The sequence below is a fragment of the Perca flavescens genome, chromosome 8 (assembly GCF_004354835.1).
Source record: "Perca flavescens isolate YP-PL-M2 chromosome 8, PFLA_1.0, whole genome shotgun sequence".
Lineage (NCBI taxonomy): Eukaryota > Metazoa > Chordata > Actinopteri > Perciformes > Percidae > Perca > Perca flavescens.
The window spans coordinates 117,524-141,052 of NC_041338.1; the positions used below are offsets into that span (position 1 = coordinate 117,524).

At 42.5% G+C, this 23,529-nt stretch overlaps 1 protein-coding gene across 1 annotated transcript in view; it reads right to left on the minus strand.

The window, feature by feature from the left end:
- zfpm1 (zinc finger protein, FOG family member 1) overlaps positions 1–23,529 on the minus strand; it is a 122,616-nt gene that overhangs the window by 19,838 nt on the left and 79,249 nt on the right. The window contains exon 4 of the mRNA XM_028585608.1: positions 12,728–12,861. Coding sequence (XP_028441409.1) covers positions 12,728–12,861 — 134 coding nt within the window. The remainder of the gene's footprint in view (positions 1–12,727; positions 12,862–23,529) is intronic.

Consider the following 23,529-nt stretch of genomic DNA (forward strand, 5'->3'; position numbering starts at 1 on the left):
TTCAAATGTTTTGTGCTGCTCTAGCTGGGAATTTAATAAGCCTGCTCCTCTTCTGACCTTTTCAACCATCATTCATTCATTCACTCCTCTCACAAAATCATTCATTCAATCATCCAATTCACCCTCTTCCTCCCTTCTCCTCTTTCACTGTCTCTCCTGCACCACCTCCTTCCTTTTATACACCTCTTTCTTTCTTTCTTAATCTCCGATTCTCTTCCTCTCCCCAACTCTCATTCCTGCCCTTCTGTCTGCCTACCCCTCCTTCTCCCATCCTATCTTTCCCTCTTTTCTCTCTCTGTCTCTCTTTCTATCTCTCGACTACAGGAAATGGTTTCTTTCCCGATCCAGGGGGTTGGAGGGCTGTACTCACTGTCCCAAACAAAGAGGTCACTGTGTGAATCCTCCAAAAATACAAAGAAGAAAAGGAAGGCAGATAAAAATCAGAAACCTACTCTCATCCGCCTCTTTCATATAAACACACACACACACACACACACACACACACACACACACACACACCCCTGTTGTTTTTATAAACTTTACCTCTGTTGCACTTACACAAAGCATTTCTCTAACATTCAACAGAAACACAAGATACTTATTTTTTTTACACTGTATATTCCTCAATATACAAATATCGTCAATACAGTACATGGCTATGGCTCAGCAGCAGAGTGAAAGCTTATTCCCTTGTGCTCATATCGGCGTACACCTCCGAGAAGCAGGGGGAAAAAAGAGAAAAAAATAGAGGGAGCCAGGTTTGATGAGCTGCATGCAAATGACATGTAAAAATATAAAACTGCGATACTTAAAACGGGGGCCGAGATAAGAGATTTGAAAATGAGGCACTCTTGGAAAGCAGGCTCCTGAACTGCCGGAGATGAGGCTCAGAGATAGAGAGGATAGAGGTTTTCCCTCTCCTCTTCTCCTCTCTTACACCTCCTCCTCCTCTTTCCTTCCTCCTCCACCCTGCAGAAGCCGGTGCAGATGACAGGGAGATGCAGATACCAGCCAGTCATTGCCAGTGAGTGATGAACACCTCCTCCCTCTGCCTCATTTAACCCTCCTCTTCTACGCTTGTCTCACCTCTGTTCTAGTTCTCTTTTTCTCTCATATTTCCTTTTGTCTCGAATGTTTTGTTTTAGTCGATGGACCTTTCCCACCTTTCTCTTTGGGTCTCTTTTGTTCCTCTTCCTCCCTGGCCTGGCTGGCTGCATGTCTGTCTATCAGTATTTTATCTTATTTGGCAGTTATTTCTCCCCTCTCTGCAATCATCCCTCCTCTCTCCCTTTCCCAGGGTGATAGGCTCCTCTGTCAGGGATAGGTTGACAGACTGAGAGACAGACAGCTACTGCCATGATGTGGGCAAGTCATACGACAGGTAGCCTACGTGGCGCACATTGATTCAATCACGACAGATAAAAGCTGGCTCTCCTTAAGGCCATGATGCACAGGGTCAACATTTTGAGGCAATACATCCATCACTCAAGGTGTAACGTGGGTTTCGCCCAAAAAATGTTGCTGGAAGAGACTACGTTTAAAGTCCCAGTGAGAGTGCAGTTATAGCATCTTTATCTATGGAAGCAAAACGTGCTCTGGTTTATTGGCATTTCTTTAAACCAATCACAATTGTCAAGGGTGGTGCTAAGCACCGGATGGAGCCACGGTGCTTCTGTAAAATAGTCTCAGGAAGGAACTTGTTTTGGTGGAACATGTGTACGTTCAAAAGTAGTTTTAGTCAGAAAACTCAGATTGGACAGATAGTCTAGCTAGCTGTCTGGATTTACCCTGCAGAGATCTGAGGAGCAGTTAACCATAGTCCTCACAAATCCACCGGAGGTTAGAACGCCAACACAGAGACAGAGGAAGGTCACAGACATACGGCTGAGAAAAATGAAATGGAGCAATCCCGGAAAAGGAATGTCAAAGATATAGACTACAGCTTATGTAACGTGATGTATTTTCACATGACAGAATATGCAAGCGGGATAATTTCAAGAGGGAATACATAAAATATATGCAAGATGTCCTTGTGTATCTAGAAAGGCGTCCGCCGAATAAAATGTATTATTATTATTATTATTATTATTAAAATCTTCCAGGGGTTTACTTGATAAAATTCATTGGTAAACATATAGTCCCTGGACAACCACTGCTTGAAAGCAGCATGCTACACCATACAGTTGTAGAGGACTGTTCACATCCCATTCAGAGATCAGTATTCACTTCATGGTGTCTTTTTCTGTTTTTTTCTTTTTCTGTGTGACTAAATAGTTACTATTTTGGGTCACTCACTCTTGCATTCACTCAATCTGGCAACAGAATGCTGAAGGACTACCAAGCTTATGAGTACAACCCTAAGTAATGGGCTCTCACAGCAGCCATTTTAATTTGTCATAGTAGGAAAAGGACAGCTCTTACCAATATCATTACCAATGGCTCTGCTCTATTCAATTATGTCCCAGTGAGCCAAGACAGTGTGACAATGAGCCAATGTGCACAATACCAGGACCCTGAAACTAAAAGCAACTAAATGGAATTCAGAATAATCTTATTTTTTACACCTGTGCTTTTCCTACTGTGACGAATCAAAATTTCTTTAGTGAAAAAAGGCCTATCATATGGGCTTTTCTTTTTTTTTTTTTTTAAACCTATTAATAGGTGAAACAATCTCGAATACTGCCATCATATATTATAAGTCAGCAGAGGTTAGAGAATGTGTGCATATTGACATGGCTCCTGATGTTATCAGTACATTACAACGGACATTATTGGTTCCTCTCCGTGAACCATCACCTTATCGTGGTGGAGAGGTTTGTGTGTCTCTGTGAACCTGAGGGCTGTGTTGTCTGGAGCTTTGTGCTCCTGGTAGGGTCTCCCAAGGCAAAGTGGTCTCAGGTGAGGGGCCAGACAAAGAATGGTTCAAAAACCCCAATGAAAAAGCTAAGCAGAGATGGAGTGACCCTGCCCGGAGGAAGCCCGGGGCCCCGCCTGGAGCCAGGCCCAGACGGTGGGCTCGTCGGCGAAGCGCCTGGTGGCGGGTTTGCCACGGAGCCCGGCCGGGCACAGCCCGAACAAGCTACGTGGCAACTCCCTCTCCATCCCATGGGCCCACCACCTGTGGGAGGAACCGTTGGGGTCGGGTGCGATGCCACATGGGTGGCAGTGAAGGTCAGGGGCCTCGACGGACCAGACCCGGGCAGCAGACGCTGGCTCTGGGGACGTGAACGCCACCTCTCTGTGGGGAAGGAGCCGGAACTGGTGCGGGAGGTGGAGCGCCACGGTTAGATCTGGTGGGGCTTACCTCACGCACAGTCTTGGTTCTGGAACCATACTCCTGGATAGGGGTTGGACTCTTTTCTTCTCCGGAGTTGCCCAGGGTGTGAGGCGCCCGGGCGGGTGTGGGGATACTCACAAGTCCCCGGCTGAGCGCCGCTGTGTTGGAGTTTACCCCAGTGGACGAGAGGGTCGCCTCCCCACGCCTGCGGGTTGTGGGGGGAAAACTCTGACTGTTGTTTGTGCATATGCACCAAACAGGAGTTCGGAGTATTCGGCCTTCTTGGAGACCTTGACTGGAGTCCTGCATGGGGCTCCAGTGGGGACTCCATTGTTCTGCTGGGGGACTTCAACGCACACGTGGGCAATGATGGAGACACCTGGAGGCGTGATTGGGAGGAACGGCCTCCCTGATCTAAACCAGAGTGGTTGTTTGTTGTTGGACTTCTGTGCTAGTCATGGATTGTCTATAACGAACACCATGTTCGAACATAGGGATGCTCATAAGTGTACCTGGTACCAGAGCACCCTAGGTCAAGGTCAATGATCGATTTCATAATCGTTTCATCTGATCTGAGGCCGTATGTTTTGGACACTCGGGTGAAGAGAGGGGCAGAGCTGTCAACCGATCACCATCTGGTGGTGAGTTGGGTCAGAGGGTGGGGAAGACTCTGGACAGACCTGGTAAGCCCAAACGTGTAGTGCGGGTAAATTGGGAACGTCTGGAGGAGGCCCCTGTCCAACAGACTTTCAACTCACACCTCCGGGCGGAGCTTTTTCGTGCATCCCTGTGGAGGCTGGGGGCATTGAACCCGAGTGGACAATGTTCAAAGTTTCCATTGCTGAAGCTGCAGCGAGGAGCTGTGGTCTTAGGGTCTTAGGTGCCTCAAGGGGCGGTAACCAAAAACACCGTGGTGGACAACGGTGGTCAGGGAAGCCGTCCGACTGAAGAAGGAGTCTTTCCGGGATATGTTATCCCGGAGGACTCGGAGGCAGTTGCAGGGTACCGGAAGGGCCCGAAGGGCTGCAGCCTCTGCCGTGAAAGAGGCAAAGCAGCGGGTGTGGGAGAAGTTTGGAGAAGACATGGAGAAGGACTTTCGGTCGGCACCAAAGTGCTTCTGGAAAACTGTTCGCCACCTCAGGAGGGGGAAGCGGGGAACCATCCAAGCTGTGTACAGTAAGGATGGGACACTGTTGACCTCAACTGAGGAGGTAATAGGGCGGTGGAAGGAGCACTTTGCAGAACTCCTGAATCCGACTAATACGCCCTCTATGTTAGAGGCAGAGCTGGAGGATAATGGGGGATTGTCGCCGATTTCCCAGGCGGAAGTCACTGATGTAGTCAAACAACTACACAGTGGCAAAGCCCCGGGGATTGATGAGATCCGTCCAGAAATGCTCAAGGCTCTGGGTGTGGAGGGGCTGTCCTGGTTGACACGCCTTTTCAACATTGCGTGGAAGTCTGGGACGGTGCCAAAGGAGTGGCAGACTGGGGTGGTGGTTCCCCTTTTAAAAAGGGGGACCAGAGGGTGTGTGCCAATTATAGGGGTATCACACTTCTCAGCCTCCCTGGTAAAGTCTACTCCAAGGTGTTGGAAAGGAGGGTTCGCCAATAGTCGAACCTCGGGTTGAGGAGGAACAATGCGGATTCCGCCCTGGTCGTGGAACAACGGACCAGCTCTTCACTCGCAAGGATCCTGGAGGGAGCCTGGGAGTATGCCCAACCGGGTCTACATGTGTTTTGTGGAATGACCGGGTCCCCCGGGAGATACTGTGGGAGGTGCTGCGGGAGTATGGGGTGAGGGGTCTCTTCTCAGGGCCATCCAATCTCTGTACAACCAAAGCGAGAGCTGTGTCCGGGTTCTCGGTAGTAAGTCGGACTCTTTTCAGGTGAGGGTTGGCCTCCGCCAGGGCTGCGCTTTGTCACCAATCCTGTTTGTAGTATTTATGGACAGGATATCGAGGCGTAGTCGGGGTGGGGAGGGGTTGCAGTTTGTGGGCTGGGGATCTCATCGCTGCTCTTTGCAGATGATGTGGTCCTGATGGCATCATCGGCCTGCGACCTTCAGCACTCACTGGATCGGTTTCAAAAAGTGTGAAGCGGTTGGGATGAGGATCAGCACCTCTAAATCTGAGGCCATGGTTCTCAGCAGGAAACCGATGGAATGCCTTCTCCAGGTAGGGAATGAGTCCTTACCCCAAGTGAAGGAGTTCAAGTATCTTGGGGTTGTGTTCGCGAGTGAGGGGACAATGGAGCGGGAGATTGGTCGGAGAATCGGGCGCAGCGGGTGCGGTATTGCATTCAATCTATCGCACGTTGCTAGACGAAAAAGAGAGCTTAGCCAGAAGGCAAAGCTCTCGATCTACCGGGTCAGTTTTCGTTCCTACCCTCACCTATGGTCATGAAGGCTGGGTCATGACCGAAAGAACGAGATCCAGGGTACAAGCGGCTGAAATGGGTTTCCTCAGGAGGGTGGCTGGCGTCTCCCTTAGAGATAGGGTGAGAAGCTCACTCATCCGTGAGGAGCTCGGAGTAGAGCCGCTGCTCCTTTGCGTCGTCGAAGGAGCCAGTTGAGGTGGTTCGGGCATCTGGTAAGGATGCCCCTGGGCGCCTCCCTAGGGAGGTGTTCCAGGCACGCCCAGCTGGGAGGAGGCCTCGGGAAGACCCAGGACTAGGTGGAGGGATTATATCTCCAACCTGGCCTGGGAACGCCGATCCCCAGTCGGAGCTGGTTAATGTTGCTCGGGAAAGGGAAGTTTGGGGTCCCCTGTTGAGTTGCTCCCCAGCGACCCGACAACGGATAAGCGGACGAAGATGGATGGATGGATGGATGGATTATTGGAGGGGCTCTTTTTTTAAAAACTTCTGTTAAGTGTTCTATGAACAAATTATACAACAGCAAAAAAAAAAAGATAGTCCGAAAGTGTGCGGCATTATCTCCATATCTGAACCATTATCAAGTCTTGCCAGTCTCTATGATGGCCAGCTTTTCAGCCTGTGTTCAGACGGTTACGATTATATTGGGTTATGCACATGCAAAAACCTCAGTTTAAAATGTCTCCATTTAAAGATGTCAGAAGTGCAAGAAGAGCTCTGCCATTGTCGCCTCCGCCCACGCATCCCTCACCAGTGTTACTAAAACAGAAGGTGGAGGACGAAAAAGAAATTATTTAAAATACAAGCATGCCATTTTAGCAATGTAAACAAAGCTTTTGCCAAATGAAATTCAAACACACACTTAATATTGCTCTGCTAGCTACTACAACCCGTGAGCCAACAAAGATAAGTGTGTTTTAATATGATGGGAGAAGTTAGGTTGCCCCAAATCACCTATGACTTTATATACATGCCACTTTGATATATAAATACTCTACAACACAGCGCCAGGTGTAGAAAACAATTCTTTAAAGATAGAAACTCCTCTTCTCGTTCCTTTTTAAGAAGCTACCTTACGTATTGCTTTCTTCTGGGGGGCATTGCAGAAGGTGTCTCAGCACTCGCCGTAATCATCGATTTGTCATCTTCTGAAGGAGCACCATTTTAATTAACATTCTAATTTGATGGGCGGAGGGAGAGAGAAACAGAGAGGCAGAGAAACACTGTTGATGAGTCCAGATAAAAAAAGATCAAAATCAGGATGTAAACAAACCGGCTCAGAGTCAACGCAAAAAAAAAGAAAAGAAAAAGAGACGGCTCCAGAGAGAATAAGAAAGAGACTGCGATCACCTTCACTTGTCCTTCCAGGGGGGTGAGGGAAGGAGGAAGTGGAGAAGAGAGTAGAGGAGGTAGAGGGGAGAAGAGATAGGGAGTGAGAAGAGACTACCCAAAAAGTGTTTGAAAAGCCGTGGGTGGCGCGCCTTATCGCCCCAGTTCTCCTGGAGAGATTATTGGGGGATTAGTGCGAACGCTTGTTTCTAAAACATGATGAAAAGACGTTCGGCGCGTGATAACGCTTTGAACTCCCCTACTCTGCTACTTCTAGGATCGTGCCTTCAGGCTGCCTTTCCGCGAAAGACAGGATTGGGGTGGGGTGAGCTGCTGGGTGCTACTGAAGGAGGGAGAACAATAGAGACAATGCTGTAAGTGGAGTTCCTCCTGTGGTACACTGTGTGTGGAGACTTCACTTTGGACATCTGTTCTTTGGGAAGATGTAACAGATGCAACAAACTCAAGGTGTGGCTACACTTTAGCGTCATCGCTCTTTTCACTTTCACTTCATCTGAGCTGAAATTTCACAACAATCCTGCAACTTCGGTCCAATCCCATGCACTTGTACTATCAGTTAATTAAAGCAGGATCCAATCAGAAGGAGAGGAGATATAATATCAGATGTGTTATGTGCGATCAGAATAGCAGTTGGTGTGCTCACTCCTGGGTTGCCATGGGAGGCTCGCCGAGGAGGACCTGGTTGTTCACTCAACCAAAAACAGTGAGGAATCAGCAGCCAGCTGATCAGTTGATCAGTAAACATTATTATACCCTGTTCTAAAGTCCAACAGCCATATCAGCCAGAATATATTTAAATAGATAAATGGTTTTACGCCTCTTTCTCAAGAGATGCAAATGGCAGGATTTCCATATGACACAGACCAGTTAACACGCCACTAATCTAATGAAGGAGATCTGTTGGAGGGAGAGCGAGGACTGGATCTCATTTGCCTCTCTTTGCTCCACCCACACACCCACATCCACACACACAACATCAAAGACATATTTTATATTGTTTCAGATAAAAAATAAAATAAAGTTATTGCACTTAATATGCCTCTTTGTGTACATGTGTGTGCTACTTGAGTGTGTACTGTAGGTATGTGTGTTGTTGGGTAGGCCTCGTATTAAACTGATAGCTTATCGGTCCGGGCCAAATAAGAATCAAATTTGCTGAGAGAGAAGTTGAGAGAGCGAGAGCGAGAGCGAGAGAGAGAGAGCGAGAGAGAGAGAGGGCGATGCTGGAAGGGGCAGGACTGCACAGTGGGCCATGCCAATCTCACCCAGAGATGGGGGGGCAAAGCCTCGGGGCTCCACAGAGCCTAGCAAGGATGAGGACTGAGGAAGACAGGTGGTTTAAGTAAGATAGAAGTGAGGATGGATAGACAACTAAGAAATATCTTGTGAAGGAAAAAAAAAACACATATAAAGAGGTGAGCAGATGGTGAAAGCATCTCCAATGCAGGGACATGGACGCTAGAGGGAATTTGACAAAGCACGGACCCATGTCCAGCCAAAAGAAAAAATCTTTTGTACTTAGATAAGATACAAATGAACATCACCTGCTGCCCCTGCATACTTTACATCCGGGTTTCTCAAACTTATATCTCAAAGGTCCGCATCTCTTTTCAAATTAAGGTCAGAGGTCCGGAACGATTGGCGATAACAAAATAACATTTAATCAACTCACGTTTTAAGCTTTTTTTTCCTTCTAAGTTTATGGCTCTCTGCTAGATGGCGCTCACAGTGGAGAGATACGTGGCACATGTCTCTATATGGATGAGGACATGGCGGGTAAAATGGGCTGTCCTACACAGAGTATTCCAGGCAGACACACAGCTGACAGCCTCGCAGGTGGATGCGATGGAGACGGGCTCAGACATACGCTGTGCGGACAGCTGCGTGCTTGTGTCGGTCCAACAGATGGACAAGCGGTTCCAGGAAAGTTGCTGCTGCATGTGTCCACGGCAATGCACGCAACATTGTGGGTTTCTACGTAGCCATCCATTTGTATGTGTATTTATAATTTACACACAAAACTGGAATAACTAAAACACCTAAATGTTGCAGAAAGAGTCAAAATAAAACAAGCTTGTGATCAGAGAGTGGTTGTTCTGTTCTCTAGACTGGCAGGATGTAGTGTGGTTGTCCAAATCCATAGTCCATACCAGTTCTAATCACATTTTGAGAATGTAGTGTGTTTACACTGAAACTGTTACAAAAGTAAGTTAATTCAAAGCATTCAGTATACAATGCATACATACTTAACTGAAACTGAAATACTGCTTCCTGCAGTTTCATGTTAAAAATCAGTGTTTCTCCAACACTATATATTATTTGAGCACTTTAGGCCTTTATTTTTATAGGGCGCTGAAGACATGAAAGGGGAGAGAGAGAGAGAGGAATGACATGCAGCAGTCAGAGTTGAACCCACAGCCGCTGGGTCAAGGAGTAAACCTCCTAACCTATATATGGCTGCGCGCTCTACCAGTTGAGCTACCCAGGCACACACACTGTTAATGTTTGTTGAAACTGTGCAACTAAATGTCTCTTTTGCTAAAGTACTTTTTTTTGGATTAATCTTCATCTTTTACTACATAGATTACATAGAATATTAGTCTTTTATATAAAAGTATCTAAAGTGAGTTTATCCTTTATCCTTATTCACCGTTTTTAGAATAAAACTTTGAATAACCAATTAAGGAATGCAGTGTGATGGCTCTGGTTTTAGCGGGAGATGAGCAGATTTCTCCTCTCCAACACACTGAGGAGGATAGCCCTGACCCCTGCTAACCCACGAGGGAGGGAAGCAGGGAGGGATGGAGGGATGGATGGAGGAGGGGGAGGATGTGGAGTGACAGGGGGAGAAAAACAGGAGGAATGTGAGATTACGGCCACTATCTGCAGCAGATACCGAAGGTCCGTCTCCTCACTTCTTCCATCCACAGATAGGAGAGGAGGGGGGGCAGAAAATGAGGAAGAAGAGAGAAAATGGGTATTAAGAGTCAGAATGAGATGCTTTCCATATGAATGCAAAGCCCTCAAAAGAACAGAAACTGACTTTACAGTTCAGAGGAGGAATAGGACGGTATGGGCAGCGGGAGGGAGGGGAAGAACAAAAGGTGATGGGTGAGCGGTGTGTGTGTGTGTGTGTGTGTGTGTGTGTGTGTGTGTGTGTGTGTGTGCACACACACACACACACACACACACACACACACACACACACACACACACACATACACACACACACACACACACACACACACACACACACACACACACACACACACACACACACACAGAGAGACATCTATCTGTACACTCAGAACCTTACTGATAATAAACGAAATCTTAGAAATGAGAGCCTATCAAGCAGGAATCAATCACTGGGGTTTGTTGTCCAGGAGGATGGCGCCATGTGGAGATAAAAGACAGGCGGACGTCTGGGGAGGGCTGGGAGGAGAGGAGGAAAAGAGGGGAGACGATGGAATGGGAGTCTGGTGAGGGCTGAGAGGAGAGGAGAGAAGAGGAGAGGAGAGGAGAGGAGAGGAGAGGAGAGGAGAGGAGAGGAGAGGGTAATGATGGGGAAAGGGTTGAGGGTGTGGTATAAACTCCATCCGGCTTTATTTGAACTGGGTGGACCTTTTTGTGAACCGTATATGAACTGGTTTGAACCCAGATGTGGACTGGCTAAACCAGGCTGAGCTGGACTAAAATGTATTGAGCTAAATTTAGCACATGGCATTTGAAGCCAAACAAAATGAAAATAACTTCAGATATGACAAGCAAGCCAGGTATAGCAAGGTAGATCACTTGCAAAAATTAGGTAGGAATGTGTAAGTGAGTGATTGTGTGTGTGTGTGTGTGTGTGTGTGTGTGTGTGTGTGTGTGTGTGTCATAGTTTGTGCTGCATGCCAGGAAGCCTCTCCCAGCATCAGTATCATATGATTAGATGGACTTACACATGATGCACAAACTCAGCCTCTGATAGGGCTCCATCCGGTCCCACACACTGTTCCCAACAATCGCGCACACACACACACACACACTTTTGTCATTTCAAACTACTGTCACACACATTCTTGATAAGGTGTTTATGTAAGATGTGTATTATAAGATATATTTAGGGCTGCACAATATGAAGAAAATATGCAATAACGTTGTTGAATATCGCAATAACAATATTACTTGCAATAAATAAACCGATATTAAAGTGTGCTCAGTTCTGCATTTCTGCTGCTTGTTGAATTGAATGAAAACAAATGAAAGGAAATAATTTTCAACATTCTTTTATCGGACAAATTGAACTTTGAATTGAATATAAAAGGCAGCACTAACAAAAAATGACAGTTACATTTTAAAGTGCAGTTTTCTACTGTGTCTGTTGAGATATGTCACAGCCTTTCGCAATATATTTATTATGCCATTTGATATTGGGATGATGATAAAAAAAACATATGTTGTGCAGACCTAGATATACGCTCTAATTGCATGCAGTGTTTTGTTCTTACTTTAGGGATGCATGCAATAATTGATAAGTAATAAGCTTTACATATTTTCACTGGCAAATAATCTGCAAAATGTTTTTCGATTAATTGATTTACCACCAGAAAAGCTTGTATTCATCCTATAACAATATGAAATGGAACAGTCAAAAATAGAGCTAGAACTTACATCTCACAACTATTTTTGATCAATCAAATTTAGTGTCAATAAAATGTAAGTAAAGTGTGTAAATACCAAGGAATTTCCAAGAGCCAAGAATTACGTCTACAGTTTGCTTGTTTTGTCCGAAACCCAAAGATCTTCAATTTAAATGATATGAAACAGAAAAAGCAGTAAATCATCACATGTGAGCAGCTAGAAGGGATTACTTATCAATTATTGCATGCATCCCTAAAGTAAGACAAACCACTGAATGCAATTAGAGTGATGCTTTATAATAATATATCTAGGTCTGACATGTTTGCTTAATGAATGACAAAAGTGTTGTTGATTTATCTGGGATGTGACTCCAAAGCAAGCTAATCATTTACTGAATTTAGTGCATTTGTGAAGTACATTTCTTTTTTTATAAATGACATAACAAATGGTTTCAACATTATACTAGTTATAATTAAACAGTAATTGACTGCCTTAATCTGTTTTAAACTACCACCTAATACAAACTTGCAATTGCTATAGCTACGTCAGATATAGTCGGCTCACCAGATGTACGTTGCTGGGATAAAGCCCGACATCCTGCGCGTGGGTCCCGCCCCTTCCGCTATCGATTTTGCAAGGGCACCGTCACTGCATCCGGGCTTAGTGCAGCCCAGGCTGGTTGTGATTGGTTTAAAGAAATACAAACAACTGGGGCGCCTGGGTAGCTCACCTGGTTGAGCGCGCAACCCTTACACAGAGGCTCAGTCCTTGCCGCAGCGGCCGTGGGTTCAATTCTGACCTGCGGCTCTTTGCTGCATGTCATTCCCTCTCTCTCTCCCCCTTTCCTGTCTTCAGCTGTCCTATGTAATAAACACCTAAAATCTCTCGCTGTGCATTGAGAGACTTCTATAGACCGTTTATTGTTTTTTATGATGCTTGTGATGCACTGATGTTAGTTTACAATGATGTGTATTGTTTCAATTTAAGAGCTTCTCTACCATATAAGAATTAATAAACGGTTACAATATTTCAGTTTCCGTAACCATGACAGGATCTGTGCTGGTGGTTACTGGACAGCGATTGCATCAGAGCTCTTACCTCTGTCTCCTGATCATCTGCGCTACCCTCTGATTGGAGGATTCCTGGGTAGGGGCCCCACATTGTGTCTGGATGGAGGTCCCTGCAAGCCACCACCCTGCTGTCACCGCCTTCTTCAATTAACTCCAGGTCATCTAGACGAAAGAGAGAAGAGAGGAGCGGTTGATATCAGGGAAGCTGATATAAGCCGACTGTAGGTTGGACAAATATACATAGATATCGACCTTATCATTAAACAACTGGTTATTATCCAGGCAGGGTCATAAATGACAAATATGATGAAGAAACACTTCATAGATTACAGTTAGGACTGTGCAATTAATCTAAATTTTAATCGCGATTATGATTCCGGCTCCTAACGATCACAAAAACAAGAGTCATTGAGAAAAACGTATATTTCGCACATGACATTGTGCATGTAAACTCTTATTTTGTCTTGTGTTCTGAATAAATAAAAAAAAGTTCAACAGGAAAAGTATGAAGGGAAATTTCACAGTTAAAAGGTGTTTCACTGTTTTTTAACTTTCATAAATGTAACCTCTCTCCAAGAGACAATGAGTAATCATGGGAAAATAATCATGATTTCAATACTGACCAAAATAATTGTGATTATGGGTTTTTCCATAATAAAACAGCCCTAATTACATCTTTATATCAATATGTGTGAGCATTCAATTTTATATACTGTCTGATATCACTTTTACAAATAAAACATACTAATTACTACTTTATTAGAAAGTAAGTAATTGTAGAAACTAGGGTATGTAATCACAATATCAGTGTCAATCTGTATAAGGCCTACTGTTTGAAACATGACCCATAGCATTTAGCAGAGAGCACATAAAAAAAAAATATATATATATATATATATATATATATATATATATATATATATATATATATATATATATATATTAAAACTTTTAACATTAAAACTTTTCTTTTCTTTTTTTAAACGTTTGTGACTTTTCATCTTGTTTAGGATATATATATATATATATATATATATATATAGAAGAAGCAGCATGTTGCTTGAACTTGACCTGAACCCTTGCAGCAGTTCAAACCATACAGCAAAAACTGTCAACAGCTCAACAGCAGGGGGAGTTTGATACAAGCTGAGCACTTTGTGTCATGGCCGGTTCAAACAGGGGAAACTTCTTGTGTACTTCCTCAAATTGATAACTGTAGAAGGATTTCAGTGACGACTGTGGTCAGAGCCAGCTGCAGCCCAGATAGAGCCAGTTAGCAGGGAGGCATGGAGGACTGATCCATCGATTTAAAAACTTAAGACAGGTCTGAGTGCAGTAGTAACAGCGTAGTTTAGAGAAGTCTCGGCACATCTGAGGATAAATGAACAAAGTTTGTGCGTCAGTGAGTGTTGCAGTGGGAAGCTTTCTCGTTAAGACCGTCCACCTCTCTGTATGATCAAAACGCACATGTAAAAAGCTGCTTCCCCTGCTCTCCTCCCACCGCTCACCCCTCCCCTCCTCATCTCGTCCATGGTTCAGGCGACTGTTTCGGGGGGTCGGTCTAAAGTGGCGGGCCTGATAAGAGTGTTTGTCTAACACTCTCCATGTCAAAACACTCATCTATCTTCTCTGTATCTATCCCCACCAGAGAACAACGGACAGACGCTGATAAAATGGCTTTCCCACAGCTGGTGGGGGGGTTGGGGTTATGGAGGGGAGGGGAGGAGGAGGGAGCAGGAAGGAGTGTGGTTTGAGGGAAGAAAGTAGGAGGGATGCAAGGCAGTGAGAAGTAGACATTAATTCAATAAAAAGGAGTCCTTAAAGTCAAATAGCGGTTGGAAATATTGTTTCGCTGTTGGAAAGACATAGTCACACAGGAAGTGGTATGTTTCCCTTAACTCACAGCCCAAAGTTACAATGACACAATGTAATGAATGACACCCGGGTCACACAGCAATCACATTTTGCAGAACCAGATAGACCTGATAATATCTGTTTTATTAGGATCAAAACTGATGCAACCACGTCTGTGCTCTCAGAAAAAATGACTGTATGTGCTTTACTAAGTGCTTGCTGGCACAATTTGCTTTTCAGTCATGCTATATGTCACACTGTAACCAGCACTACTTTTTCATTCTCTTGCCCTGGTGCACATGAGAGCGTGACACTGATGCCAGACGCAACAAGAGCTGACCTGACCTGTTGTGCTTGGGTCAGGTTGGGCTGAATTTTTCATTGAATGACTCAGGTTTAGGGTGGAGCTCCATTTCACAAATATTATCCAAAACAACCTAGTCTTATTTATTTGTTAGAAAAAACCAAATTAAAGAGGACCCAAGAGCTGGGTTGTTGGGGCCTGGCCTCCTGACACATAATAGCTGTCAAATTCTGTTGGGGTTTGGACACAAATGTTCCAGGTTCAAGTCGGGCCAGTGTCAGATTTCAGTCCCAGGTCAAGCGCCAACCCAAACATGACTCCTCAGACAGTCTAACCTGCTGGCTACAGAGTCTGAAGTCCAGCATCTGTCCAGCTAGTACCCTACCTCCTGTCCCATGGGGCCTCAGTTTGGCCACTCTGACCCTCTTTATCTCAGTACTCCATCAATGTCCTGTCTGCCCCTGTACCATTGGCCAATCTTCATCACATGGGACTCTTATCAGCCTGTGCAGCTCAATTGACCCTCATTGTGAAACAGTGCAAGGATTTGACCTCAGTAAGCCAACACAGATATTAACTTATAAACAAGCCCAACACAAGCATTAGTTTGTCAGATATTAAGGCTGAACTTGCATTATCATATTCCTTTCATGACCTGTTGCATCACATCCATTCATGAAAGCATGGCTTTAGGTGAATATAATGGCTCATTTGTTGTTTTGGCAGGGTTGAGGCCAACCTAAATATCCAAATGTGTTAATGGTGTCTTTTGACGTGCACTAGGTGTACATAGACGGGCCTAACACTAAAATCCACTACTGCAGGAGAAGCTGACCTCTGGATTAAAGTAAAAAAGCTATGAAACAAAATATTTCAAAAGATGTCAGAAGTTGTCAAAGTGCATGTCTTAAATTCATGGGTAAAACAAAATGTTTGTAAAAATGTCACACTGGTCTAGTGAGATATATATATATATATATATATATATATATATATATATATATATATATATATATATATATATATATATATAGTATGATAAACATCCAAAACACAAGATTCACTCTCAGTGGTTTCTGTGACAAGTACTAATGAAGATTATTTATTTTTGTTTGGCATTTTCTATTTCATAGGACAGGTTAGACATTAAAGGGGAGATACATGCAGCAAAGGGCCACAGGTTGGAACCGAACCCGCGGCCGCTGTGGCAAGGACTAAGCCTCTGTATTAAGCGGGCTCTACCAGGGGAGCTACCCAGGCGCCCTCAAAGTACTAATGAAAATCCAAAAATACACAGAGCTAAGTAAAAGGATCATAGCCCTACCAAGTGGAAAAGTCCCACCACGCCACTGACCCACCTGTTTGGAACAAATGCAACAGCTCTCCACATTGTCATCTGCCGTGTCATGTTGTAAATTCAGATGAATTTTGATTGGCTGTCAGTGTTTCTATCGTTCATCACATCGCTCTTAAACGATATTGTTGGTATAGTTGTGGTGGGACTCCACCATCTAGAGTTAGATCACCGAGTTAGAATGTTAAAACGATATATTTTTCTATCATCACACATCATTATTATGGTCATCATCTGATTAATAAATGTAAGAAAATGTACATAAACGTATGTAAATGCAAAGAGTTTAACTGGTTAATTATGGGCTCAGCATTAATGACTGTAGATCAAGTTGTCAAGGAGTCTGTCTAATAAAACACTGCATTTTTGCACATTGGTAGAAAGAAAGTGCTATCGGTGCACCGCCACTAATGAGTGCTGCTCACTAATCTCAGCAGGTTAGCTGTGTCTACTGGGGTAACACGAGGCCTCCAACAATCATAATCCCTGTTAATTACCCCTCCTGCCCACCACAGACCTGCATAATAACCCAGCGCTCCTTATCAACATGGCTGCACTGGCTGCTCCTACCCTCACTACTATGTATGATACTACCCCCATGCTGTTATACACTGTGCTGTGGACGTAGTGCACATGCAAACACATCATTCTTTCCGTCAGTGCTAGACGACCCATTGCCAAAAACACAAGGCTGGATGGGCTTGCTGTCAATGTCAACCAGCTCCACTGTATTCACTCTAGAGCTGCAAAGATTAATCGAATAATTGATTAGTTCTCAACTATTAAATTAATGGCCAACTAATTTCATAATCAAAACATCACCTTAAAAAAAAAAATTCTCTGATTACAGCTTCTTAAATGTAAGATACGTTCTAGTTTCTTCACTCCTCTACGACTTAATATCTTTGAGTTGTTGAAAAAACAAGACATTTGAGGACGTCATATTGGGCTTTGGAACAATGATTGACATTTTTCACCATTTTCTGACTTTTTATAGAACAAACAACTAATCGATTAGTCTAGAAAATAACCGACAGATTAATCAACTATGAAAATAATCACAATTTCTCTTTCTCTTTCTCGCTCTCTCTCTCTCACACACACACACACACACACACACACACACAGCGCCGACACACATCCAGCATGTACACACCATCACACCAACATACACCCTGTCACCAGCTACACACATACACACAAAGGCTTATCAATACGGACGCTTCAGCAGCCACTGGGGCGTCCAGGCCTCTTTGACGAGCCAACACAATAAAACAATCAGTCCGCCATTAATGAAATGAGTAACGCAATTAACCGATTTGTGTGTGTGTGTGTGTGTGTGTGTGGGGGGAGAGAGTACAGAGCTGAAGGTGGCAGATAGCTGTTAGGTGAGACCACAGCAATGGTGAGGATATTGTTCTTTTGGATCAGTACCATTTTATTTATTTTACGGTTTGTTTTTTCCACTTTAAAAGCTGTTCTTTCATCTCTGGACTCGCCATGTATGAGATAATAAAGCAGAAACACTGTAAGACTCCCATTTCAGTAGGTTTGTCCTCAGTTTTCAATAACTTTGAGTCAAGAGTATTCAAACTTATGAGATGTTTTAACTAGGAAGGCAAAAATGCCTAAAGCAGGAACTGGGAGTAATATTTATGGATACCTTGATGAAGTTATTTGTTGCACATGCATGCATAAGTCTGCAAAGGTCGTAAATGTAACATAGCATCATGGCTTAATGATAAGTTAAGCTTTTGTTTTAAAGAGATAAAGCCTAAAAAGTAGCACATCAATCATGTAGAGTTCCAGAATACCTTAAGTTAAGAAATAGGGTTACACTTTTAAATGACATTAAAACAGAAACAAAGAACAAACCGAAAATGTTAAAGAAATAAAAGTAAAAGCTTAAGTAATAGTGAAGTGAAGTCATCATCAAGACTCACGACATTACTAAAGATTTAACTTTATTTAACAAAAAGAATGATTCTGATTAGGGCTGGGCGATATGGAGAAAATCAAATATCACGATATTTTTGACCAAATACTTCGATATCGATACCCCAACAATATTGTAGTGTTGACTATTGGTGCTTGCACAAAATATTTACACGAGATTTTAGATAAATAATCATCAGTAATGTGGATATAATGACTAAGTGGGTAAAGGCAAATAATAGAACAGCTAGAACAGTCTGGTAAGTTCAGAAAAGTACATCACTTTACTGTAATGCAGCCTTTAAAACCAGGAAAAGACAACACTTGTGTCATATTACGATATCCAAAATCTAAGACGATATCTAGTCTCATATCACAATATCGATATATTGCCCAGCTCTAATTCAAGTCTACTGAACATGTAGCCCTACTAAAAATAATATGAGGGACTAAAGTTATTTTACACTTAATTATGTAGATTAATTGTTGTTCTCAGATGATACATCTCCAGGTATAGTCACTTAGAAGGAAAATTAATTAAACCTGCAGGTGAGCTGTTATCTTAACTGATATGTCATATTATTAATAAATGCTTACTTGGTGGAAACTTACTTGGTTCGCAACTTTGGAAAGAATCCAAAACAGTACCCTTAGCCAAAGATGGAGAAGCTGATTTTTTGGCTTGTTGGGAAGCTGCCAGTGCTTGTGATGACACTTCAGATGTTTATTTCCAATCAATTTGTTTGACAATAGTCCTTGATCTTTCTAGAATGAGCCAGTCATTACTTTCACAAGGGGGGCTTTTTTTAAAACAAAAATATGTTACCGTATGTGGGGTCCCACATGGGAGTAGCTTAGGTCCCCTTTCATTTTCTGTTCTTAAAATTATTTACTGTATCTTCACATGTTGTGTGTATGTGAATGGCTAAATCTCATTTTGTGCTGTACATTACAAAACAGAGATAAAGTATTAGGTATTGTAAGTGCTACCAGAGCAATAATATAAAATAGAATTCAATCTTGAATTTAGCAAAAACTGTTGTTGTAATAACAATGAAATCACAACAGAGTTGCTCTGTCAGACTGGAACACTTCAGCAGTATAAATGATTGGGGGTCAAATTAGATGCTCATTTTGTCTTAATCAAAACTGTTTGTATGATGGATATGGTCTGTAAAATGCAAGGCAAGTTTATGTGTATCGCTCCTTTGAAGGCAATTCAAAGTGCTTTACATAACATAAAAGGCATTATGAAAAGAAACACAAGGCAAAATGAAAACAATATTTACAGACATTAAAATAGGATTTGAAAGAGTAAAATAAAATGGAACAAAAATATGCGCCAACAGAATAAATCAGATAAAACAGGAGAATACAAATTACAGTGCAGTAACATTGCAGTGCAAAATATAAATAAATAGTGCCACATCTGACTTAATAAAAGTCAGTGGCCAACAGAAAAGTTGAGAAAAAGGGTTGGAGCAGACCTCAAGTTTTCTAGGAGGTTGTTCCAGATATGTGATGCATAAAAACTGAATGCTGCTTCTTCCTGTTTAGTTGTAGACTCTGGGTAAGAAGTAAGCAGACCTTTTCCAGATCTTCTGAGAGGTTGTAGCAGCAGATCTGAAATGCATGTTACCCCTATACCATGCAGTGCTTTATAAACCAAGAGTATTTTAAAGTTGATTACTTAAAAGGAAATGTCTAGATACCCTAATAAGAGGTAACCGGTTTTTTTTCTTCATTTTTGGAGTCAGTCTGTAAACGTTTTGTGTGTGTAGAACTGAAGTCTAACATTGTGTAGGCCAACTGAGCATGGTGTGCAAGGGATCACATATGCAAAAAACACTATGCATAACCATGCATAAGGGCATCGTACCTTGTCATCCAATAGGAACAAGCGGCCTCAACAAACAGCCTGCCTGGTTGGATATCAATGAGAAATAAAGGAAAAAAAGAACGGTGTAACCCAACACTGAATGTTCTCCTCTATCCGGCCTAATTGATTTTTAAAAAGACTATTGTTGATATCAAATGAGCAAATCGCGGCGGAGCTATTGATTTTTTGACACCACACAACAGGAAATCTTTATCTGCGTGCTACTCCGACCCCACACTAATAGGTGGGGTTTAACCTCTGCTGAATGACAAATCCCAATGCCTCCAGTTACAATTCTGTCTTTAGCTCTCATGGGAAACACAGGACGAATACTGTACTTCTTTTAACATTAGAAGATATGGGGTTCTGTGTTCTACGTTTACACATGATGTCAACATTTAATTATATCTGCCAAATATACAAAGGCTTTCTTATTAATATCTAATAAAGCGAGACGTATCTGTATGTATGTATGTATGTATGTATGTATGTATGTATGTATGTATGTATGTATGTATGTCCGTGTTTGGGGGGAAGGTAACCTGCATGTCACACGCAGACGCCACATGCAGAACACTTTACAACAGCAGGGGGGTTCCACCTTGACTCTTTTCCTGCTTCCAACCTTAGCTACATGAATGCTGGATATACCAAACTAACTTTTCTTCACTTTCAATCTCTCACACACACACACACACACACACACACACACACACACACACACACACACACACACACAGTCTGGTTCTGGTGGTTGATTAACTCAGATATGTGCTGATTAGCTCTCATAACGGGCCAGGTGGGTAGCACACTGCCATGAGTCCATGAAGCTAATGTCTGGTTACTCCATATTGTCATTGTGATATTTTGTGATTACATTCTGAATCTGCAACGTTCTCTGTCAGGTAAATCAGTAAGGTAGTAGTAAGCTATACAGTGGAGTTGCATGCTAAATGGTTCGGGGTCCTTCTGTAAGTAATTTTGGGTTACAATTTGGTTTTGAAGAATTCTACAAGCAGCAATACCACAGCAAGCAATCGGCCTGTACGGGCTCTGCACTAGTGGAAAAATGTGTAAATCTACTGACAGTTTTTGCTAACGGTCTCAATCACCTCTGAGAGCCAGATAGGTATTAAAGGCAACATTTTTGATTTGTGAATACATGCATATGCGGTTTCCTTAAATTAATAGATTCTGTACACTTAAAGGCAATGAAAACCTATTTGATCAGTCAGATTGGTCAGTGATGGGATCCTACATGAACAGACACTATCTTCTACCAAAGATTTCAATATTAATTTTTTGCCCTTTGGTCACACTGGTTTAAAAAGGGGTGGGGTTCAATTGGAGAAAAAAAAGGTGATGTGACTTAGTTGGTGGACCCCTTTCACATCATTTCATTCATTGAAAAAATAATAATGCAGCTTTAACTAGAATATTTGTGATTTCCCAGTCATTATTTTTGCTGTTAAGATATACTTTTGTTTTTTTCACTATACAATGTATTTTGTACATCAAGTATCCGCAAATCTTTGAAAAATCTGCAAAGACTCATTTAGGGATTTGAAAATTTAGAAAGTAGTAAAATATATTTTCAACATTTAATAGGATTCTTTTTCACAAAGCAATGGCAGGTTTCAGTGTTCATACAAAATATGCATCATGTTGCCTTATTTAAGACCTCATAACACTAAACAATTAATTCAGTGCGGTCTTTGTTATCCTGCTAATTTATCAGAAATTTATCAAGTTCCCACCTATGTTTCGTTATTGTGGTAAATCTCTTGAAAAGTCCAAAATTTGTATTTACGAATCCTACACAGCATTTCACATTAATGACAACTCACATCATGTATAATGCTGGCTGATAAAATGCCTCAATCTAACAACAACCAAGACCTGATTGTGCCTCCTTTTCTCTTTCTTGTCTCACTCTCCATGATCTTCCATGCAGCACCCCTGGGTCCCTGGAGTCCGGCAGGCTCGGCTCAGCAGCAGATAGACATTTCTGGGATAGGCATCTACTGCTCAGGACCACGCAATCATTTCCATTTTACCCTCTGTTGCACATGCAAGATAAGACACCTGCGTAGCCGTGCTAATCAGATGAGCTTCAACAGAACTTTATCATTGACATTTACCACTGTTTACCCAACTAATTTCTCTTAACTGCACTGCTGAACTTTTATCTACAAAATACATACACCACCAGAAAAGAGCAAGAAGCAAACATGCAAATTCACAAATATGCGCAGAAAGATAAAATGAGGGGGAGAAAACTAAAAGCATTTTTTTTTTCTGTTCAGAGGACGAAGGGGGTGAACAAGTGACAGGGCTACTGTTAATGAGATGAGCATTCCTCTTCCTGCTCCTCCTTGTCACTGAAGACAAACAAATGCAAAGAATGCTGCTGACATTCACATGCAAAAACTTCAATTTGGAGTTCAATCACCTGACTGCTGGTGGGGAGTTTGATTTATTGCTGATAAAAAAATAAAAAGTGCTTCTGTATGCGAGAAAGTGAGTCCAGCATTAGCCAACCAGTCACAAGACAGATGGAGGGAAACTGTGTGCATCGAACACACGGTTTTAAAATGATGTAAACCAGTTTCATCCACCAATGTTAGAACTGGTCTGTCTGTGGTTCTAAATGTGCCACCCTCAGGTCAAAATGTTAATGTGACACACAATATCTCATGGTCCAAAACAGTATATGCATAGGATCATGAAATCATTTGAGCATTGTCCCAAGAGGATACATCTATTTCATGTTAATGACCACATGCATCGCCATGAATGGGTGTTAGTGTGGTTAACCACAGGGGCCCTCAGTGGCCCAATGCGCTGCTGAGCCCCTATTAACTCCCACTCTGCAATGCACAGTTTTTAAATGCTAGAATACTACATGGTTCCACAATCAATGTGTGGTAATTCATTTAAACATATTTATTTAGAAAAGTGCAGCATATATGCATAAACCAAAAATAATTAAAGTCTTGGGGCCAGATTTTGACAGAGGGACCATCTTCAAGACAGGGTCTTAGGGATTAGATAATAAACCAGAACCCACCATAAGTGTCTCATGGAAATTTGTCTACTTCAGAATGCGACCAGACGCATCTGCCAGAGCAAATACAATTTGAGGCTGCACGATATGAGGTAAATATCTAACTGATTATTTTGGCCTGATATTGCAATTGCAATATGATTTACAATATTGAAGGGGAATGATAATTTTTGTATCATTATTCTTATTTTCATGGAAAAATAATCAAATGAAAAAAAAAAAAAAAAAAAAGATTATAGGGTGATATTTGCGAGGATCTGTACCAAACAGTTTTTTTCTTTAGTCTCTAGGATATGACTTGTAGGCCGGGACTTCTCTGCAGCACCATAATATTTAATTCAGAATGGTTTGACACATATTTTGACTTTAACAAATATTGCAGGAGTCCGTATTGAGATTTCAATAAAATTGCGATTTATTGTGCAGCCGTACATGAG